At 36.8% G+C, this 22869-nt stretch overlaps 2 protein-coding genes across 2 annotated transcripts; both read right to left on the bottom strand.

The window, feature by feature from the left end:
* Positions 1–6559: 6559 nt before the first annotated feature.
* On the bottom strand, positions 6560–9432 carry LOC107042392. Its single transcript, XM_015263429.1, has 6 exons — positions 9428–9432; positions 9036–9172; positions 8142–8408; positions 7725–7835; positions 6859–7049; positions 6560–6793 (listed from the first exon to the last, which is right to left on the bottom strand). The coding sequence occupies exons 1-6, from the start codon at positions 9430–9432 to the stop codon at positions 6785–6787; spliced, it is 720 nt and encodes a 239-aa protein (XP_015118915.1). The 3' UTR covers positions 6560–6784.
* Positions 9433–12756: 3324 nt separating this feature from the next.
* Positions 12757–13574, bottom strand: LOC107042391. Its single transcript, XM_015263428.1, has 3 exons — positions 13471–13574; positions 12930–13142; positions 12757–12842 (listed from the first exon to the last, which is right to left on the bottom strand). The coding sequence occupies exons 1-3, from the start codon at positions 13572–13574 to the stop codon at positions 12809–12811; spliced, it is 351 nt and encodes a 116-aa protein (XP_015118914.1). The 3' UTR covers positions 12757–12808.
* Between the last annotated feature and the right edge of the window lie 9295 nt (positions 13575–22869).

The following is a 22869-nucleotide window of genomic DNA, read 5'->3' as shown; positions in this document are numbered from 1 at the left end:
TGTGTCTTTCAGAAATATCCGCTGTTGAAAATACTCATTTTTGTGATTTCTACGTTTTTTCTGAGAGAAAGCCTCGAAAAATTTAATCCAGCACCCCTCACGTTAAGTTCTTTTGCAATACAAAGTTCAGTTTTTTTTTTTTTTCGATTTACAAATTTCCCCTGCAAATATCCTCTGTTGAATTTTTCTAAAAGAAAAAACATTGCATATATTGTCTAATAATGATACAAAACGAAAAACTAGAATAGTCACAGGAAGATTTTTCAATTTTTCAGATGTGATGTTTCCGTTTTTTTTTATTGGTCTATTCAGATGTATCGTACATTCAGACAAAGATTGATTGTTCCACAGCGGATTAACGTGTAGAATGGCAGAAATAGAATAAAATAGAAAAGAATCACAATCAGATTTTGGATAGTTTAAACCGTGATTATGTGTTCTTTTTGAATAAATTAATTACGAGGGGCGATATGCCATGATAAAGGTTTTTCAACATTAATTGCGGGAAAAATCAACTTTTAATGCACATATTTCTGTTTCTAGCCCTCATCACAATTAGATTTCTTCAATCTTGATGAAATTTTTTTTTTGGAAATTTCCACTTGCTTTGTTCTGTTAAAAGATATCCTCTGTTGAACATTTTTTTCAGCAAACTTCAGGGTCATTTTTTTTTGTACCCCCTTACTTTAGACCTGAAGCAGGGGGGCAAAATCGTGCAGCGTCGGAGTTGGAAAAAAAAAATCTGGCAATCAGTTGCATTTTGATAGTACTGGTATGTACAACTTTTTTTTTTTCAATACTAACCCCCTTCTATAGTTCACCCCTTTTAAAATTTTAACAACCAGGAGAAAAAATAATATTACATGAATGAATTTGAAATCGTTAGTACTTGTTTGTACCATGCTCATTTTACTTCTTCATTTGTTTTCTTATTAACTATCCCCATCCATAATTTCCCCCTTGGAATTTTTTTAATATGCCATATAAAAAAAAAATTAACGTGTATTAATTGGAAAATTGTTACTACATGTTAGTGCAATCTTGAACCACCTCATTATTGACTGGCCTTACTCATTATTCTATTTACATTTGGATGGCCACATTTTTTTATGATGAGTACAACCCAATAAAGTGATTGTACATGTCTGTAAACGCGGATTCGTGAAAGTACTAACGTCCAGGTGTAATTTAAAGGGCTCATGGTGGGGTTATGTCTACGTACAAACGCTCTGCCATTATTTTCGAGCTAGTACACACCTTTTCAGTGGCACCCAGCTGATGTACATTTTTTTCCTGATTAGTACAATCAAGTATACTGATTGTACATATCTGTAGACTCGGAGTCGTGAGAGTACTAACGTCGAGGTGTAATTCAAAGGCCTCTTAATTGAATTATTTCCAAGTACAAACGCTCTCCTACTATTTTCGAGCTAGTACACACCTTTCCAGTGACACCCAGCTCATGTACATTTTTTTCTTGATTAGTACAATCAAGTATACTGATTGTATATGTCTGTAGACTCGGAGCCGTGAGAGTACTAACGTCGAGGTGTAATTCAAAGGCCTCGTAATTGAATTATTTCCAAGTACTATTATTTTCGAGCTAGTACACACCTTTCCAGTGACACCCAGCTCATATACATTTTTTTCCTGATTAGTACAATCAAGTATACTGATTGTACATGTCTGTAGACTCGGAGCCGTGAGAGTACTAACGTCGAGGTCTAATTCAAAGGCCTCATAATTGAATTATTTCCAAGTACAAACGCTCTCCTATTATTTTCGAGCTAGTACACACATTTCCAGTGACACCCAGCTCATGTAGATTTTTTTCCTGATTAGTACAATCAAGTATACTGATTGTACATGTCTGTAGACCCAGACTCGTGAAAGTACTAACGTCGAGGTGTAATTTAAAGGGCTCATGATGGGTTTATGTCTAAGTACAAACGCTCTGCCATTATTTTCGAGTTAGAAAAAACATTTTCAATGACCCCCAGCTCATGTACATTTTTTTTCTGATTAGTACAATCAAGTATACTGATTGTACATGACTACAGACCCAGACTCGCGAAAGTACTAACGTCGAGGGATAATTTAAAGGGCTCATGATGGGGTTATGTCTAAGTACAAATGCTCTGCCATTATTTTCGAGCTAGTACACACATTTTCAATGACCCCCAGCTCATGTACATTTTTTTTCTGATTAGTACAATCAAGTATACTGATTGTACATGTCTATAGACCCTAGACTCGTGAAAGTACTAACGTCGAGGTGTAATTTAAAGGGCTCATGAGCGTTTAAGTACAAACGCTCTGCCATTATTTTCGAGCTAGTACACACATTTCCAGTGACCCCCAGCTCATGTACATTTTTTTCCTGATTAGTACAATCAGTATACTGATTGTACATATCTGTAGACTCGGAGCCGTGAGAGTACTAACGTCGAGGTGTGATTCAAAGGCCTCATAATTGAATTATTTCCAAGTACAAACGCTCTCCTCTTATTTTCGAGCTAGTACACATATTTCCAGTGACCCCCAGCTCATGTACATTTTTTTCCTGATTAGTACAATCAAGTATACTGATTGTACATGTCTGTAGACCCAGACTCGTGAAAGTACTAACGTCGAGGTGTAATTTAAAGGGCTCATGATGGGGTTATGTCTAAGTACAAACGCTCTGCCATTATTTTCGAGCTAGTACACACATTTTCAATGACCCCCAGCTCATGTACATTTTTTTCCTGATTAGTACAATCAAATATCCGTATGTTAAATTCTCAACTCTTCATTCCAGATATCCTAGAACTATTATCGATTATAACCCGATTTTTAACATGCAGAATAGAATTGTAGAAAATAGAATATTCGATTCAACACACATTGAATCCCCCTGCTTCAGGTCTAAAGTAAGCGGGTACAAAAAAAAGTGCATAGGGTACATTCAAGTACTCAATGAGTACAATCCAGACCAACAAAAAAAAAGTCGATTTTCCAAACTTCGATGCCAACTTCACATAGCTGAGGTCATTACATTTTCTATAAAAAAGGTCTTCTGACATTTTGTTCTAAAATCACTCGTAATCGAGATAATTCAAATATTTCTGAAGGTTGATGAATTAGAAAAAATGAAAGAAAAATCGATTATATGTTCTCCTAAAGTTACTGATTATCAACATAATTTAATCATCTATAAATGTTTTCGACAAAGAATGGCCATGAAAATTCGTAAATATCTATTGCAGCTACTCAAATAATCCTGGAATATCGTCCCCACTAACTGTAGCAAGCGTGAGCAGAAGACTTTGAATTCATTGGAGACTTTCCTATTACCCGGAAAGCCTCGTTAATGGCTGCTTATTTCGCATCATTCGGCATTCACAATTAGAAAAATATTCCTCTCATTATCAGTTAGCTACACTATTGATGATACTTAAATATCAACATTTCATTTGATTTCCTTTCCTCCATTGTCTATTCAAGTTTAAAAGTAATAAATTGAATGATTATGAAATTCTAATTGAGAAAGAAAAAAAACTTCAAGGAATTTCGAATAATGTGCCCATTGAGCATTTTTTCAATTGGAAATTTGTAGTGAATCGGCAAACTAGGATAATTACTACGCATCTAGGGTCCGGTGTCGGTGGATATCTCGTAAGTGGGGATAGTTAAGAAAAATTCCATGGAATTTTTTTTGTAGAGCGAAATGTGAGCTAAAAAAAATCATGAAAATTTTGCTATTCCTCCTCATGTAGAAGATATTGATCACAGTGAAAACACCTCGGTAATCTACAAAAAAAAATTTATTCAGACGGGCATGAAGCCTCATATCACGGACTAGATAACGAAAAAAAAGTTCGTCAGTCGGTGGCAGACAACTTTTCTGGCGATTTTGTTGTAATCTTTGACTTTGCTTCGGACTGCAAACACACAAACGCCAGAAAAGCTTTTCATGGCCTCAATGACGGAATCTACTATATAATTATTATAAAAAATACTTACATCCTATAACCATCAATACTCTCCCCCGATCGGGAGGGCGTTGCGGATGACTGCATTTTTTGTCAGCTCTTGGAGCCATGGGCATTCCCAAAACTCTTCGTTTCTCTCTGAAGCTCCTGAGAGGCGGAGTTCAATCTCGGCATTCTCTCAGGTGACTTTTGTGTGAAAACTTAGACCCGCGAACTATTGGCTACAAAAACTTCAATTCTCAGTGAACGTCGAATGTTTTCAGCTAATTCGACTTTACAGATTTTTCTGAATATACTGGACTTCGGGCTGAAAAAAATTAGGATCAAATCTTGTTCACAAAAATATTTCCAAACAGCATGATATATTCCTGTTGTCAAAATATATGAAAGACACATGTGACGTATTGGGAAAGACCAATACGTCGATTTAGTTAATAATTATGTGAAATGTTCACATAAATGGTGGATGAGAGGAATGAGAAATATGATTTCTCTTTCCTGCCATCCAGACAATGGTCAGCCATTCCAGGGTGTCAGTTGGACACTTTGGTAAGCAGTCCCACGGTTTTCAACAAGTCCAGTTCGGGGGTACCGAACTGTTTGACTGTTGTAGTTTGTGTCAATGACGACACAAGACTGTGTTAGTGAGAAAAACCGTGAGATTGCTTAGATCAGCAAACTGAGACTTTGATGAGTTTCGAGGACTCTGGAAGCACCAGGGTACGGCAGAGCACGATCGAGAGCGAAACAGAAAGGATCTGTCAAAGCTCAGGCCTTCAGCCAGATAAGACTACCACAAGTCAGAGTCTCAGTCGAGTAAANTTTTTTAACATTTCCCTTTAAAACCAACAGTTTCAGAAAACTATTCACAATGATCGAATAGCTCATTACTTTTCCAAACTTTTCAGAAGGTTTGAATAATTTTCTTCATCTCATAAAAACTAACAGGATGAATTAATTTCCTAAGAACCGGAGTACATCCATAATTTTGGAGTCTCTCCATAGCTGCGTATGTCACCTAATCCTTTGTTTGACTGATCAACACAAGATCTAGCAGCAACTGGAATCGAAAATCTGAAAGACTCGCTTTTTCGTCCGAGCACTTTTGTGGCAGCCCATTTCGTCCACTGGAGAGCTCGAACGTCTCCTGCCAGTTATCTGTTATCTGTCTCTTCATTTTTCGGAGATTTCGCCAGCTTTTTTAGTTCTGATTTTAGGGAATTGGGAGGGTTTTTTTTAGTATTTCATCTCCATGGATTTTCGTTTCCTGGGGGCTTTGGGCTTCTGATGCTTAGAGATTTCAGCAACGAAACACTCCGACACTGTCTGCCTCTCTATAAATCCTTTCATGTTTTATCAGGGGTCCAGTGATTTTGTTTTTAAATGTCGTCAATTTTTCATTCAACCACTTACTCATAATTTTCAGGAGATTGTTTAAAGGTACGTGACAGGGGAACATTCAGGTTCGCGAGAGGGACATAACCTCACTTTTTTTATATGCAAATGGGCTAAGTGATGGGAAGGGGAAGACTCGGTCACGTGACTCCTGAACAATAATAACTTCATTCCTTTTTTATTCATTTTCGATGCAATATTACATTTCCAAATGAAAAAAACATTCTCACTATTATTTCCAATTTGTTCTACATCGATTGAAGTGAAATTTTATTAATTTCGGCCAATATTTGCCAAGTATACGGTCCAACAGTTTTTTATTAATTACTGAATAACAATTTGTTTCCAAATTATGAAAAAGCGTGTCCAAATGTTTCCAAATCATTTCCTAATGATTACATTGATTATTTTTGAAAAATATGTAATTTGTTCGCCAAGTATACGGCGGTCTGGCAATCTCGGCTTGAGGCCAGATTTCCCGTTGTTCCAGCACGAGGACTGAGCACGCGATTGAAAATGTAGTGTATCAATTAATCTGCCCTATTGAAATTGTAATTGATTGAATATTGTAGTCTTAAATTTTTATTATTGATAAACAATTAATGACTTCCCTTATTCTTTTCGAGAAAAATTTCCAAATAACAACGTAGCAGTAAAATAACGAAAATTATTTCCACGGAACAGAGAAACTGTTTTATCTGTCTTTTGGTCGGTAAAAAGGAATCATGTGCGTGTTATCGACGCAAAATGTTGATAAAAACGATTCCTAAGGTGGAGTTAAGAGAATTGTAATCGATAAGACAGTTCTCGATAAACAGATCAAATACGTTTTTTTTATTAAAAAAAATGTTTTATGTCGCGCCGTGCAATAAGTCGAGTTTATCGCACGCTGCGCTTCGCGCAGCCTGCTCAAAACTCGACTTTTGCACGACTTGACATAAAATATTATAGAGCACTAGGTAATAAATTTCGTTTTCAACGAATATATGTACAGACCTCGCCTTCGGCTCGGCCTGTAAACTATACATTCGTTGAAAACGAAATTTGTGCCCTTGTACTCTAATGTACTAAAATATTACGATGCCATAGAGGATATGGTACTGACAAGGATTATACATAAATAATCAACAACTAGGATTTATTAAATTGTTCATATTCATTATTTTACTCATTCATGTTGTATTCATTAGTTGATTGTATATTTTGTTATTGAATAAGAATCTATTGGAATTTTCAATCTATTGGGGTTTTTGACCAATCGAACAAATGAGATACATGTTTGTTCCGTTTATTGAATGAGGGAGAAATAGTACAAGATAAGTGAGAACCGTGAAGTACTTATGATAACTGCATGAATATTCTTGAGACTTTTTCCTGAACATGCCTTCCAGAATTTCCCTTCCCCGAAGAGATGTTCACGTAATCTGAAACATCGATTTTTTTAGTGGACTAATCATTTTCTATTGAAGGAATGCAAGATTGCACTCACATAAACACGTTTGAATGCACGACACTCCTGGAGACACCACCGACACTTCAAAATGGCATTCACCTCCAGAGACGTCTGAACGTACAGCAGTGTACAATTTTGACAACCAAACCAGTGTCTGCATGGTGATGCAACATATTCAGTGACTGAATTATTGCACAAATCACAGATAGATACATCTAGTCTTCTCACTGAAATAACGGATAAAAAATATAGTAGAATTAATAATAAAAATGGATCTCATGGAAGAGGAACAAAATTCAAAAACGACCATACTTCAATTCTTAAATTAAACATAAAATACATATTATTTTGAATTTCTACTGTGGTAAAGCGAATTTTGTACTACTTGTAAGGTAGCACCACGTATGAAAAAATCGTATAGAAATTTTCTATACGGCTTGCGTATAAAAATTCTATAGGATTTCCGTATATGATATTCGGATATTTTTATACGAATATTTTCTATACGAATTATTTCTATACATAAATTTGTGTTTTCATACGAAAGATGTCTAAAGGCTCCAGAGAAAAACGTAGAGAAATGTCGCAACTCCATACGAAATGTTTCTATACATGTGCCAGTGGGTCGTATAGGATCAAACCTATAGAAATCGTATAGAAATAATTTGTATAAAAAATATCCGTATAGAAATATCCGAATATCATATACAAAAATCCTATAGAAATTCTATACTCAATCCGCATAGAAAATTTCTATACGATTTTTTAATACGTGACTATGAAGGACTTCTATGGAAAATTAGCCACTTTTGAACTATTGAGATAAAAAAATCCTGTGGAGAATCTGCAGTGTCAAGGGTTCCTTAAAGATAGGAAAAAGAGTAAAAAATTTTTATCCTTACACAACAAGATTTCAATGATTTCATTTGCAGTTGGGAAATTTTTTATGTGGATTTCTGCAATTAATTGATCGGCTCTGACTGCTTGGATTTCATGTCCAGTGGGTGGAATTCCTAGAAGGAAATCACATCGGATTAAAAAAAGAAAGAAGGAAATACGTATCAGTAGACAGGTGCCAGAATGAGATGGGTACATCAAGTTTTCTCATGACTTTTCGACAAATATTTTGAACTGAAGAAAGATGGACGTATATTAAAAAGAACTCTAGAATTTTATTTCAACGATATCCGGAATCTACTGCTTCTTGAATATTCAAAGATGTTTTTCTCCAATTGATTTCATTTATTTACTATAATTAAGAGATCTTGATGTATAATTTTCTATCAACATTCCATATGTGTCTTGGTAGGAGTACTAACCGACAATGTGCTCCTGGATTGTAGCGAAGTAGTCGACTTGCTGCGCATTATGGAGCAATAATTTGTTGTTGAAGGCACGGAGGAAATGATTCGAACATCCTAGGAACGCTGCAATGTCTAGGGCTCCTTCTCGGTATAATTGCCAAGCCCTTTGTAATATATTTTCTCGATTGATATATTTTGTGGCTTGAGGTCGTCTCACTGGTTTTCCACGAGCGAGTGCTGTCTTCTCAGTACAAGTTACGACTTGGACTTTCCTGAGAGATTCTGCAAATTCATAATTTCAAAAATGTCTTATATTAATAATGAGTAATATTGAGTAAAGATATCAAGAGACTTTTCCGGTAACTAGTTTAATTTCGAATGAGAAACGTAAAAAAAACATTTGTGTCTCTGGAATCCCTCATTACATTTACCAAGGTTTATTCCATAATAAAAGCAAATATGCAGGTGTATTCTGTGAATAAAAATTGTAGTAGCTACAGAAATATCTAAGAGATGTATCTCGTTATTTATTTGAGATGACTCATTCTCGAGACGATTAAGAGATCAACTGATTCCATTGCATCTAAATAATGTAAAGCTCTTGTAAAATACAAAATTCTGTAGACAATGAGTTATTTTAGGTGAATAAAGGTCAGAGAACGTTGTTTGTAAATAACACATGTGCCTACGAAAAAGATATCTTGATATTCTCTTAGGAAATGACTCGCTTTCAATATAATACAAAAATAGAGTATTCGTTTTCATCATAATAAACTAAAGCTTTCAATTCTCTTCATTACTACTCAGGGCGTTTCCTCGAAAATATATATTAAAATATTGCTGTAACGGTTGGTATGCCCGTGAAATTCAATAATTCCAACAATTTTTTAAAGTGATGGGAGAATAAACCTGTGAATTGCCAGATCGATGGATGCGTTCCAATTCTTTTGCGAAGAACGCGATGATATGCCTCGATTGAGTTGGAGACTCGATTGCGTAGTATGAAAACATTAAAATTTTCAGGTCTCACTGTTCGTATCCACCATCTTCAGCTGGTAGCAATGGCAAAGCCATCAGTTTCCGATAAAAGATTTTCCCTTGTTCCCAACCTTTTAGTTTTGTGATTGCAGCTTTACTCTTTTTTTTGCTCAATCTCTTCCTCAGGCTCTGAGATGTAAACAATTGTACTTATTTTTTATTTTTCAGTTTCACATGTATACGTACGCTACCAGCGTGACCACTACAGTCACTTAACAATTGTATTTATTATAGAATATTATTCTATTAATACACGTACTGACTTCATTTGTAATCTCACCTGTAGGTAATGGAAATAGCATTAGACTATTCTTGCATCAGGATAGGTACGTTCAATTGCATTCCTCAGGGAACGTTCGAAGTCAATGTGGATGATTGTAGGGTGGATGTGTGGTGCTAGCATTGCGGTAAAGTGTTCCAAGACTTGTATATATGCCAATGTATTTTTCCTCTCCATAAACACCCATGCAATTGGTAGATCCTAGAACCATTCAGATACATCAACGTCGTTCATAAACTTGGTCATCACACATATTCATTTCTGGTCTTTTTCGAATCGAATGATACCAAGATTACAAAGTGTTATCGAAAACATGGGATTATGGACCTGATTATATAACTGTAGCAAAGGGTTTTTTTAAATGAAGGCATCTAAAAAATTTGAAATAAACTAGTCTATTTTGAAATTCCTGTAAACAATCGTTGGTTACATTTACATATAATTTAATCATTAATGGAATTGATAATAATTCTTTATAATTTCCAGTAAGCACAGAGATGTGACACATTTTACCGTATCTGTAATCCTCCTCATTATTGTAAGGAACTGGTGATGTTTTGGAACCCGTGGACAAACGTTGAATGTTGCATCAATTGTTAGAGTTGTGGGGTTGACTGTGCGTAGAAACTCCAAATCGCCAATAACCGTGATATGATTGGCGTCACCAACTGGTACGGTGTTTACCGTGAATTCTCCTAGTCTATGCTGCTTCAAATGATGCCACTGCGGATCGTTGTTTACAATGTGAGCGAATTGTAATAAGGATGTCGGTATTGGAGGGCGATTTTTTTTGCGCCAACGGTGCATTGAACGTTCAGCAGACACAAATGTTGTTGAAGCGGCTTCCGGAAGTCTGTGGAATCGAATAGAATTGATTAATTGCGGATTCTTAGTCATCCTCGAATCAACATATCAATTGCACAATGACCGAGAATTGATAATTATTATGACGTGATTGATTAGCCCAATCAGTACTCAAACACTGGTACTCAATGGCCTCAAAACAACAAATTTGTTTAGTTCCGACGTGTACGGGAATTTGTTATAGATGAGGAAAAAACGTTCAGAAAAATTTACAACTTAAAACAAGCAGGCGACCGACCCTATTCGACAGAAGACTTGTGACACCACACTGTTATGTCAAAAGTCTTCATTTTTCTGCTACCAATTACATTGGTTATAAGCTTCCGAAGGGAAGAAGTGCATCGTCTATTTTTTATTTTTATTATTTCAACCGTAGTATATAAAATCATTTCGTCCTCTTAAAAATTTCATATGTAAAATTATGTGGTTTTACTCCGATTCAATTATTTCTCTCGATTTCATTCGTATTTTCCAAAACAGACTGATCTGTGCTGATGAATACACGTCCCATTCGAATTCAAAAAAATCATTCTCATTCCAGATGGTATTCCATAGTGCAACTTTTCTTCTTTCATATGGAATAGCGTTCCGAATTTGGATCAACTATTGAAATCAAATTATAGTTCGATAAGACATATGTTTTTTTCTTTCAATCAAATACTCAAAACAATTATCTAACTAACTTCATCCCTCGGGAATCGATTCGTAAGAAGCTCAATTACAATTAAATTTGTAAATTTGAAATTTTGCATTTGGAAGATTTTGAAAATCGTTCTGCCCCGCTCTCCCCTAAGATATTCATCAAAACGAATTTTCAGAACAAATTGAATATCTTGGTTGGATATATTATGGGTGCTTTGGATGGAGGTCATCGAGACAAGTATTTAAAAAAAAAAAAAATTTAATCCCTCGAGAAGTAAAGGAGTTATTGGCCAAAATGGGTTTCCACAAAAAATTGAATATCTCGCGAACCGCTCGGTCGATTTTGCCCATTCAAAATACCATTCGTCTATGTCATGAAAGCTACGAACATACCAAATTTCAAGTCAACAACAACCTTTTTTATCGAGTTATCGCGCGCACAACGTTTTTCGCAAAAAAATAGATTAACGGCAATATCTCTAGACTCAACAGCGATTGTTCGATATATTATGGGTTCTTCAGATGGAGGTCATTGGGACGAGTATTTCAAAAAAAAAAAAATTTAATCCCTCGAATAGTTAAGGAGATATTTGCCAAAATGGATTTCTACAAAAAATTGAATATCTCGCGAACCGCTCGGTCGATTTTGCCCATTCAAAATACCATCCATCTATGTCATAAAAGCTACAAGCATACCAAATTTCAAATCGATATTAACATTTTTTATCGAGTTATCGCGCGCACAACGTTTTTCACAAAAAAACCGATTAACGGCAATATTCCTAGACTCAGCAGTGATTGGTCTATGTATTATGAATGATTCAGGTAGAGATCATCGAGACGAATATTTTGAAAAAAAAAAGTTGAAATCGGTGCATTTATTGAGGAGATATAGCTGAAAAACGAAATTTAAACAATTGGCAATATCTCAGGAACTACTGGACCGATTGAGCCCAAATGGAGCCACAAAGTGGGGCTTATTCATAGCTATCATCAGTAAAAATTTCAAGTTTTTATCTGCGAATTTCACCGTATTTATGTTAAAATTTCTAAAAATAAACCCCCAAAACAGCCATTCTGCACATACATACGTACAGACGCAACCTCAAAAACATCATTTTTTCACGTTTCATGACATTCTAGATCATTTGCAATGAAAATTAGAAAATCGAAAAATCGACCAAAAATAATGCTTCCCTTCGGAAGCAAAAACATCAAAAGAGTCGTTTTTTTCCTCCCCCTCCCCTAAGTTATTGACTTTTTGCGAGTGTAAGTAATTATGATTTTTTGTATACCATTTTTTCTTTTGTTCTCTCCTGTTTTACCGCATTTTCCTTTGAGGGAGTTTCAGGAATTATTAAAGTAGTTCTACCCTCCGGCCGGGCACTACCTTTACACTACCTTTGACCGGCCGTCTACGATACTTTCGACTATTTTCAGTTTTTGAATTTTCCAACTAAATTGCATGAGCAAAATTTGAAAAAAATCAAACCCAGTAAGTATTATCTAAATTAAATTTCGCAAAATATTGATATTTTTTAAAACATTTCTTTCTTATAAATAAATAATAGAACTTGTTTGCAAAACGGTGGATCATTGTTTAAGAAGTGTCAAAAAATTTCTTGATTTTTTAACATGTAATGATAAAAAATTCAGATTTTAAAGATTTATTACAATGGAAATGTTGATTTTCACATAAGACACTGGGTTAAATCTTTCCTTTTAAACATTTATTCTTTTAAAAATCAAAACGATAATTAAATTGAGAAAAAAATTACGATTCCGAATGTAATCGAATGTCTGGAATTTTTTTGCAGTTTTCTATAATCTTTTAATTTACCGTAAGGGTAGAGCTACTTTAACGGGTTGTAGATGACATATGAGGCGAAATCCTGAGAGGAGATGAGAATAAGAGAATATACATACTTTAATTTTTCCACTGTCACCACTGAATTGTCACCACTGAACGAAACACTTACTCGCTAGCTAAATCATCATAAATCAGCCGAAAATCTGCTAATGAATTCGTCACTCTTTGATGTAATTCGTCGTTGAATGCTTCAACGTGTAAATACTGTTCGTCTGGGGTGTGACGATGGACAGCTCCTTCGATCACAATGAACTCCTCGCCATTGACCAATTTACCTCGCACTTTGCAATGGTCAGAGTTCTTTTTTATGCATTCGTAGTAACTGCAACAAAAGAAATTCGAGAGTAAATCAAGAAGGGTATCTGTAATTGAAATGATGAGAATAACAATAACGTTGTCTATGAGAATTTCAATTGAGATTTGTGCAATGAGCTGTAATTATGGTGATAATTACTGGTTAGATTTATTGATAAAGTGGTAAAATGGATTCAGTTTATATTACTGGGGACAGATCGGGTTTCTAGATATTTCTCGGAATCTAATAGCGATAGGACAATTTTTACGGGGATCTTTTTCCAGGAGAAAGATCTATAGGAGATGGCGGAATTTGAAAATAAGAGAGATCCGGAGATTGTCATCTTGATATTTACCTAATACTTGTACGCCACCCTGATTTGTAGGTAAAGACATGCTTAGTCAGGAGATGTAATATTTTAGGATATTTAAGATGTTTTTTCCTCGGAATGACCGGCATGATGAATTCTCATATTCACTTACAGTGATCTGTTGGTAACGTTGATGAAAGTATATCGGTATAATCGCACCAAACATATACTATCATACTGACGAGATTTTAGTTTTCGGATCCCATATAACCCCAGTATATCACAATGGTGGGGAGATAGGAGCTCAAAACTACTCTTTTATCAGTACGATGGTACGAGACAAGAATTGTAGTGGGGATTGGTAAAAGTGGGGGTAAATTTGAGGGCTACAATCTCCTCAATTCAACCATAGATGAGGGAGTTGGGGTAGGAGAGGGGGTAAATGGTGAGCCGCTGAAGGGACGATGGAATCGTTTTCGTGATTAAGCGTTCACCGTGTCGGCAACCGGCGTGACGACTGCATCAGGTTTCTTCCACATGCTTTACTTTAATTCAAATATAACGTAGTGATGTGAAAAAATTGATAACAATAGAACGACAGAATAGAATGGCCATCAGAAGGAATCGACAGTGGCTGGTTTACATCAGGGCCGACCGCGACCGGATTGAAGTAAACGATTACAGCTATATTCGAGAATTCACTCGTGATGGCAACACGTATGTATTTTCATTTTTATCACTTGGAGAATGTCATTTAGAAATAATTAATCAGCCAAATCGAAAATATCTGGAGACGTATTTCATAGGGAAATAAGGGAATTGATTATTTAGTGGGCAAGAGAGGAGGTCCGTCTGCGCAATTTTCGACGGAATAATCATCAGAAAAAAAAGACCGATCAAGAATGCCATAAGACGTTGAGATGAAAAGTCGATAAATTCAGTACGATTGGATGATGGAACTGATCGGTTACACCAGTGTAAGTTTTGCATTTTGCTTCCGAATGGAAGCTTTGAAATCATTAGATTTTCACATTTTCTAATTTTGCTTGGAAATGATGTAGATTGGTCTGAAACGTAAAAATACGAAGTTTGGACACCGTGTGTGTCTCTGCTCACGGTCATCTCGTGGTCATTTTTTCGTAAATTAAACGAATAGAGGGCTAAAACAGTTACAAGAAATTTGAAATTTTTGTCAGATATTTGGTATTGAATTGGAGTACCTTTGTGCCAAATTTCAGCCCGATCGGTCCATTTGTTTTTTGAGAGAGCAATTTGTATTTTTATCGTTTTTCGCGAAAATCTCTAAAACTATTGGACCAATTTCTATATTTTTTTTTAAATGTTCGTCTTGATGTCCTCTATCCAAGTCAATCAAAATATGTTTACCCATTCATACAATGTTTTCGAGATATTTCGATTTTTCCGTTTTTCATAAAAAAAAAAAGTTTGTACGCACTCTATCCCTCGCAAAAATCGAGATATCAACTTGAAAATTGGTATGAAGTTATCTCTTATTATCGTAACGACCGTTATTGAATATGAGCTACATCGGTTAATTAGTTTCTGAGATATTCAATTTTGTGTTTAAATGTGTTTTATATAATATCTCAAAAAATATTCAATCGATTTCAATTTTTTTTTTCAAAATGTTCGTCTCAATGTCTTCTATCCGAATCAATCAAAATACGTATGCCCATTTATCCAGAGTTTTCGAGATATTTAGATTTTTCCGTTTTTCATAAAAAGCTTATACTCTACCCTTTGCAAAAATCGAGATATCAACTTGTTTAGTCTTGAAGACCCAATAACTTGAGAAAAAATGGGGATAGCAAGTTAAAATTTGGTATAGTTATAGCTCTTACGATACTGAAGGTTGTTATTTTGTATGGCGCAATCGGTCGAGTGGTTTTGGAGATATTCAATTTTTTGCATAAATTCATTTTAGATAGAATTTTCTTTCGACGGTTTACGACTTTCAAATAATGAGTTATTCATCAATGCAGTTCGAAAATTATGATGGGGGTGAGTAAAATACCACAATAAACCAATACCTATGGCAGATTACGCAGTGTAATTAAAGGCAAAGGTGTGATGGTTTTGTAAAAACGGAATGAATGTCGTTGTGTATGTATGCCTGTTTTAGGAATAGGAAATTGATACGGATCCATTCGGAAGCTCACTACCAATGGAATTGGTGGAAATATAAGAAAGAAAAAGATTAATAAGACAAAAAGTAATTGTCGCATGCTTTCTGCCGGACAGGCTCGAACCCCTGCTTGTTTTAACCCTGATTTATATGACAGAGTGGGGGAGGGAAAATCGAGGTGAAGATGACTCAAAATTGGGGAAAAGATGAAGAAACGATTTGATTTAGTTTATTTATTGTAATCAGACAGAAAGTCGAAAGTGTCCATTTTATTTCAACCGCCTTTTTACTCGTATCTGCTGCATGCTGTGTTCCCTCCACATGATTCCGTGGGCGTGGTCTATGTGTTTGTCTTCGCTCTAGTTTTTTTTGGAGAAACTGATTCTGAGAATTTCGACCAAACAGAAAAGAAATAAATAGAATTTTTATCAATCGTTAGAGAGGGGTAAAGGGGTGCGCGATAATCCAGAAGTAATTCCATTGCTTGGGCGTCGAAAAGGGAGACGGCGGGGAGGGAAACAGTGAATTACAAAGGGTGAGTTCAGGGAGAGTGGGTTAAAACGGACGTCTTTTCATTTAAACTGGTGTACTGGCAATTAACACCATGGAATGTCATGGAATGTCTTTCTCGGACTATAGAGGGACTATCTGAAGTAACAAATGCGTTGGTGAAAATTATTTAATTATTATCAGAGTAAATGTAATATTCATGGCTCAAAAAACATCAATTTTTTAAATTGATTAACAATGTAATAAATTTAGTATAAAGAATACAGTTGAAAGACAACCCAAATAGACATCTTCAACCCCATTCGCGGATGCACTTAATCATTAGCGAGTTCTTTGCGTTATTTGGGTTTTTGCCTATCAATTCACTAATTGCCAAATATCTCATTCATCTGTTGGTGTTTGTTGAAACATATGAAAATTTTAAAAATTAAAAATGAAACAATTTTTTATAGGTGTCCATTTTACCCCGTGTGTCCGTCTTGCCTCACCCTCCCCTATTCCTCATGAGAGGACATATGATGATTCATATATATAGTATAAATAACGGATATATCGTAGAAATAACGTATATGTTATTTTACTCTTTGGAATGTAACACATTGTTCCATCGGAGAAAACTATAAAATAGATGAAAATTTTGGGCCAATACCATTAAAGAGCACTTATAAGGTAATACGTTATTTTAACACGAAATAATACGTTATTTTACCTCGTAGTACTGGATAAACTAAACGCTGCTTATCAGCTTGAACGTCCATTGGAGCCATATATACGCTACCCGCCTGACCATATACTGTCCCGTTGCAAATATATTATTGTTATTTCTGTTTTCATTCATTTTATTTCTATTTCCATTCCATGACATCGAAGGTAGCCTGCACTGTGACATATATGCGCTGAAATAATCAATTTTTCCTTCCCTGGGTAATCATCTTGTATTCCTATACGCTTTACATGTTCATTCTCGTACGCAATAGTACATTAAATCATCAGGCCCACAAAGTATTTTCTGGCAAATGTGAGTTTATATTAATTAGTTGTAATTATTGACGATTATTAATTATTTTTAATTATTACATAAATGTTGTACTTTGTGGACGGAATGATCTACGATATTTTATGTCGCTGGGTCCGAAAACCGCGAGCTAACTGAACGAACCCAACATTCAAGTGATTGGTTAATACTCTTATTGCCTCTATCGTCATTAATTGTTTGCCTTGCTCCTCATTCTCACGCTTCATATCGTACCGTCTTCTTCTGCGCCACTCTAGGCTTGTGACTTACAACAGTATTATTCGAAAAAATTAACCATGATGTCAGTACTAACCGGATTGAGCTATTCTGGAGTTGCTCCTGTCATCCACACCGTAAGGCCTTTGATTACTTTTCTGAATGGGTATATCAATATTTATATTTATACGTATATTCGCTCCCCCAAGGCTTTTTTACTGGGTTGGGTTCTCCTGAACGACGATGCTGAAGATCTCTATCAAATCCTAATCCACGAGGTCCGCATTGCCATCGGTGAGAACGCCGGGATGGCGACCATCCACGCCCAGCTCCTTGGAAGATTGGCAGTCGTACGTGAATTCCCCCTCATTCAAATGCCGTTGTCTTACGATGATATTATGAGAGTAAGTTTGAAATTTGTTCACCACAATTTAGTATATAATGAATTGATACATTGTTCATTTCCAAGTTCCATTAGTTGTTTCTCTGCTCATGCTCAATTAGAGTAATTGGGTCCAGACTAGAGCTTAGGATATTTTGTATTAAATCACAATTTTCCAACAAAATTATGTAGACTTTTTGCCGACTGTTTTACATTTAATAAGATAGAAAAAGCAATTCAATAGTTTTCCAACGCCGAAATATCCCATTTTTACTTTCTCATAACCCCCCCCCCCCCTCCCCGGGGGGAGGGGGTATTATAAAAGCAATTAATTTTATGTAATTTCTTGCAAACCAAAAGATATTTCTAATCTAGGCGATGGTGATAAGCACGTGGGTGAAGGTCCTTCATTCTATCTCACATATGTTTAACAGTATATTTTTCGTGAAAGTAGGCGGAAAGTAAGATTTCCCTTCCACCTCGTGCCCGTGTGGCCAAAAAATGATTCTTGACAGAAACCCGCCGTTTTTGTCTCCTGAGAATTCTCAAGTTATTCATCATTGATATAGGCCCGAGAGGTCATCTGGAAGGTATTCTTATCCATCAATAATGGTTAATCCATTTTTTGAGATTTAAAATTTTTGGCCTTTCTCAACTCTGAAATTTATTGATAGCGACCAGCCAGTAGTTTCATTCGACTCCTTGAGTGATTTACCATCACCGTTAATACCTGAGAAAATTGAATATTTGAAACTTTTTTGAATAACCTCGTAATTAATAATCGGTTTCCAGTGCATTGTCAAATCAGCAGCTATGTCCGAGGCGATTGATCTTACAAATGATGATCACGTGGCCATGCTCTTGAATTTCGGAGTTATGATCATGTCTCCAGCGAATAACATGGTCGATGCAGTCCACTATCTGTGAGACATTATGCCCGAGGACTATCGTGATGTCTTTGGCTCCCTGACACGACGCTTTCAAGGTTGGTTGGGGAATGATATGAATCCCGAGACATTGAGCTTGTACATGAAATCAGGGGCCTTCAACAATGCCGCACAACTTCACGAAAGACGACTTATGGGGATGACAGATGGACGTGGGCTCGGTAATAGCTTCTGGGAGTTTTTCGGTGAGTATCGACCCTTCGTGATTTACCACTGCAACTAATTTCAGAAGAAGATATTTTCCATAATTCTGTCCGCATATATGCAATACCGCTGACAGTGTGCGTTGTGGAAAAAATCATTGTTACTTGACCAAAAATAATTCTTTCCCCTCAAATGATTTTAACACTCGCTCTTGACTCATGTAAGCTCAGAGATCCCCAGAATGGTACATTACATGCCTAGGGCTATGGAGTTCTCCCCCGATGAATGTGACCTTATATTCGCGCCCAAGGCAATGACTATTAGCATAATGACGAAAACTCCTCGTCTTCATACGAAATAGGAAAAGATATTGTGTAGCATTGAAATTGCAGCATTGAAATTACAGCATTGAAATCCCCACGTTTTTCATGTCAATCAATCTACACTGTGCACCCCCCGTACCACAGGCTTTCTGCCAGTCTCAGCAGGTTCCAACGTCGACGCCAGTCCCACAGACCTCTCCTCCTTAGAATTCATATACCCCCAGATCATCGGATTCGTCAAGTGCGTGCAGATGAGGTCTCCCACACCTTCCTCCACATCATTCCTTACAACAATTCCCCTCCCATCTTGTGATCAACCGCCTTACACCCTGGCCCAATGAACTCTCGATCCACAGCCCCATGTAAAATCCTCACACAGCTTACTCCATCCTCGAATTTCTTATCAATAGTTTATGTAATAGTCCTCGCTAACCTCGTCCTTATGAAATGCTCGCCACACCCAAAGGTGGACGCCCCAATAGAGAAAGTAAAATACCCACATCCTAAAATACAGCTAAGAATATAGCCGTCGATCCCGCGGAAGTTGCCCTTGCTGACTTGCTCTATATCGTTAGCTATATGGAAGAGTAATGTAAGTGCCAAAAAATGTCCTGTTACAAAAAATTTCGAATTTTTAATTCCAGTTCTTATATTCGCTTTTCGTTTCTCTTTTTACATTGAATTTCTGCAATTTTGGCACTTACGGGACTTTTCTATACAACTAACGATATCTTATATCACTCATACAAGGGGCCGTCTCACACAAATTCATCAATCTTTCCGGATTGGTTGTTTTTAACAATTGTACCTTCATACAGATGTCCACGTGTGCGACGTAATTTCCAGTTTTTCCCACCTCTAATTTTGTTTGTAATCAGATTATTTTCTTTCCACGTTTTCGGCGCCTACCTGTTTGTTCTTTATTATTTATTACAATGATTCTCATGACTATGCTCTCCCTATCCAGCTAAGGCACTGAAGACGGTCGAACTAGAGTGGAATGCTATTGATCTCCTTGCACGTGGTGACCGTGTGTCCTCCAACAATGTCCCAGTGATTGGCAGCTGTGTGGCGACGAAATCACTCCATCGCTTCTGGCGTGAATTCCAAGATGATGTCATCACCTGATCTGAGGTATTTCCCATGGGTCGACAAATACAGTTACCCTTCATGCGTAATCTCCTTCATAATGAGGATTGGCGCACTGCCAAAGTCGTTCTTCCCAACATTGAGATGGTAATCGGGGTGCAGGGACGACACCATGTCCCTAACCGCCGCATTCTGTTGAACATAAACTTCAACGCTCCACCACCAGTACCTGAACCTGATCAAATTGTTGTCCAGGCTGCTAATCACCAGGATCATTATCTAGGTAACAGACATGATATGATAAAACTACCCTGAAACCCTTACGATCTCTTGACTCATTTCTTCTTTTTCCACTCGGGTCGTCACCCTGATTTCTCAGGTAGCAGTATGTAAATTACTACATAATGTTACTCATTCATGCAGATGAAGAGCTCCTCGAGGAGGAGGTTGGTCAAATTGATCCGGTTGTTATAAGGGATGCTGGTGAGGAGGTTGAAGATGATAGGCATCCGGTAGTCGGTGCAGTGCCACCAGTGCCCCAGCGTGAACAAATGGCTGTTGATCATCAGGATGAATTCATAGGTAACGGACGTGACATGATAAAACGACCATAAAACCCACATGATCACTTGACTCATCTCTCCTTTTGCCACTCGGGTTGTCTCCTTTGTTTGCACTCTTGTCCCTCTTTTTTTCTGAGGTAGCAGTATGTAAATTACTACATAATGTTACTCCTATGTGCAGATGAAGAGCACCTTGAGGTGGAGGACATACCAGTACCTGATATTATCCCTGCAGTACTGCAGATGATTCCAGCTGTACAAGAGCCCAACGAAGATCGTGCGATGGAGAGAGTAGAGGAACACGGTGGAATCATATTGGATAACCCTCATCAACCACCCGTCCCTCCTGAGCACATCATTGCTGGTGAGGAACATTTTCTTTGACCCGATCCTTTTCCCCTGACTTCTGTTATCGTACTAGGCCCAATTGACCGCGTTAAAATTTCTCTAAGATCATTTGATTCTCAACATCATTCCACCCTGAAGATCCCTTGACTCTTGGAATCATTTGACTACTCACATACTCTGACCCTCAGGATCACTTCACTCATCTCCTAATTACTTTTATAGGCCCAGTAATGCTAGTCGATGCACTGCGTCATTATTGATTGATACATTATTTATCTTTCTTAGCGGAGAATGTGCGAAAACTACCAAGACCTCGATCACGCTGCGTCCGGTGTGACGTTAACGTTGTAGAGTACATTGCAGCACCCTGTATATGCCTCACTTATTGTCGTCCCTGCAGAGAAGAGGTCATGATAGAGGCTGACGAGCAAATCCCTAACCTCCCACTTAACATTCCGTGCCCGCTATGTCCTCAGGAGATGTACATTGAGAGGGTTTTCATCCCAAGAGCACAGAACGGCGACTATGACTGGCTTTGCCATGTTTGCGTGGAGAGGCCAATCGAATTGGTTGCAAAACCGTGCAATCATTTGGCAATTTGTGTCCCCTGTGGAGTTTTGTGGGAAGAGAGAAGAGTCGGTGGACAATTGCGATGCTCCTTGTGCAACGCCGGATGCGTCTATCACCAAATTAACATCAGGGAAGTGATCCCCTGTATCCTCCTAATCTCTAAAGGGATGATCTAGTTGTGTTGATGAGGAAATTTTTGTAGGGGTCCTGTAGTATTTCAGAGGTGGGAGGAGATCTGTAGGGTTGGTTGAGGATTTTCCAATGAGTTTGTGGAGGGAGTTTGTGGAGGAAGTTGGAGAACAGAAGGGTCTTCACTGAGAGGCGCGAATTCGTCCTGATTTATGGGGTTGGAGGAGGCTTTATTGTCTTTTGTAGTACTTTTTTTTGCCTTTAGGTAGGTAGTTTTCGAGGTGAGACGAGGCATGCTTGCCTAAAAAATTTATTAATGATCATCTAAGATGTGTGATGAACATCTTTTTTTTTATTTATTATGTAAAAACGTATTAAAACCCTGGGGGTCTCACCGAGTTTCAAAGTCCGTGACAAAGATTACTCCTTAATTTTTTCAAGTTTATTTTTCATTTTCTATTTCGAAGAAATTCCAAAGTTTTCATTTATTCTTGTGAAAATCGAGAAATGAGGTGAGTTGATATACTGGTGGAGTTTATTTTGGAAATAACTAGAAAACTACTGGGTTTAGGAGAAAATGTCGTAAAAAGTTTTTTGTAGAGAATTTTATAAGCTGCAAAAAAGTCTTTCGTCTTTCGAACGTTTTTCGATAAACCTTATAGTTTGGAAGATAATCACGAATTAATGAAGAGAGTTTTCTTGCTCATCTGATTTACTCGATTGTTTTACTAAAATTACAAGTTAAGACTTGTATATTCATCTAGGGCTCATTAGATTTAATTGAATAGTTCAACGATTGTGATTCAAGTGCCTTTGATACTTAAAGTATAAACAAAAATGTTTAAAAAACGTTCAATACTTTGAGAGTACTGAGAGAGAAAATACAATGAATATAAAGTACTTATTTTTTAAATGATGGTAAAACATAATTGGTAAGATATTTTAACATATTTCAATTATGGATTTATCTCACTAATGAGTGAATTTAGGAGAAAATGTAAAAAGTAATTTTTTTTGGTGAGGAAATTTCCCTCTGAAAATGTCTTCTGACATTTTACCCCA

Source organism: Diachasma alloeum, unplaced genomic scaffold (assembly GCF_001412515.2).
Source record: "Diachasma alloeum isolate Michigan unplaced genomic scaffold, Dall2.0 Dall_scaffold_00445, whole genome shotgun sequence".
In the NCBI taxonomy this organism is placed as follows: Eukaryota; Metazoa; Arthropoda; class Insecta; order Hymenoptera; family Braconidae; genus Diachasma; species Diachasma alloeum.
This window is presented reverse-complemented; position numbering and strand designations above follow the sequence as displayed.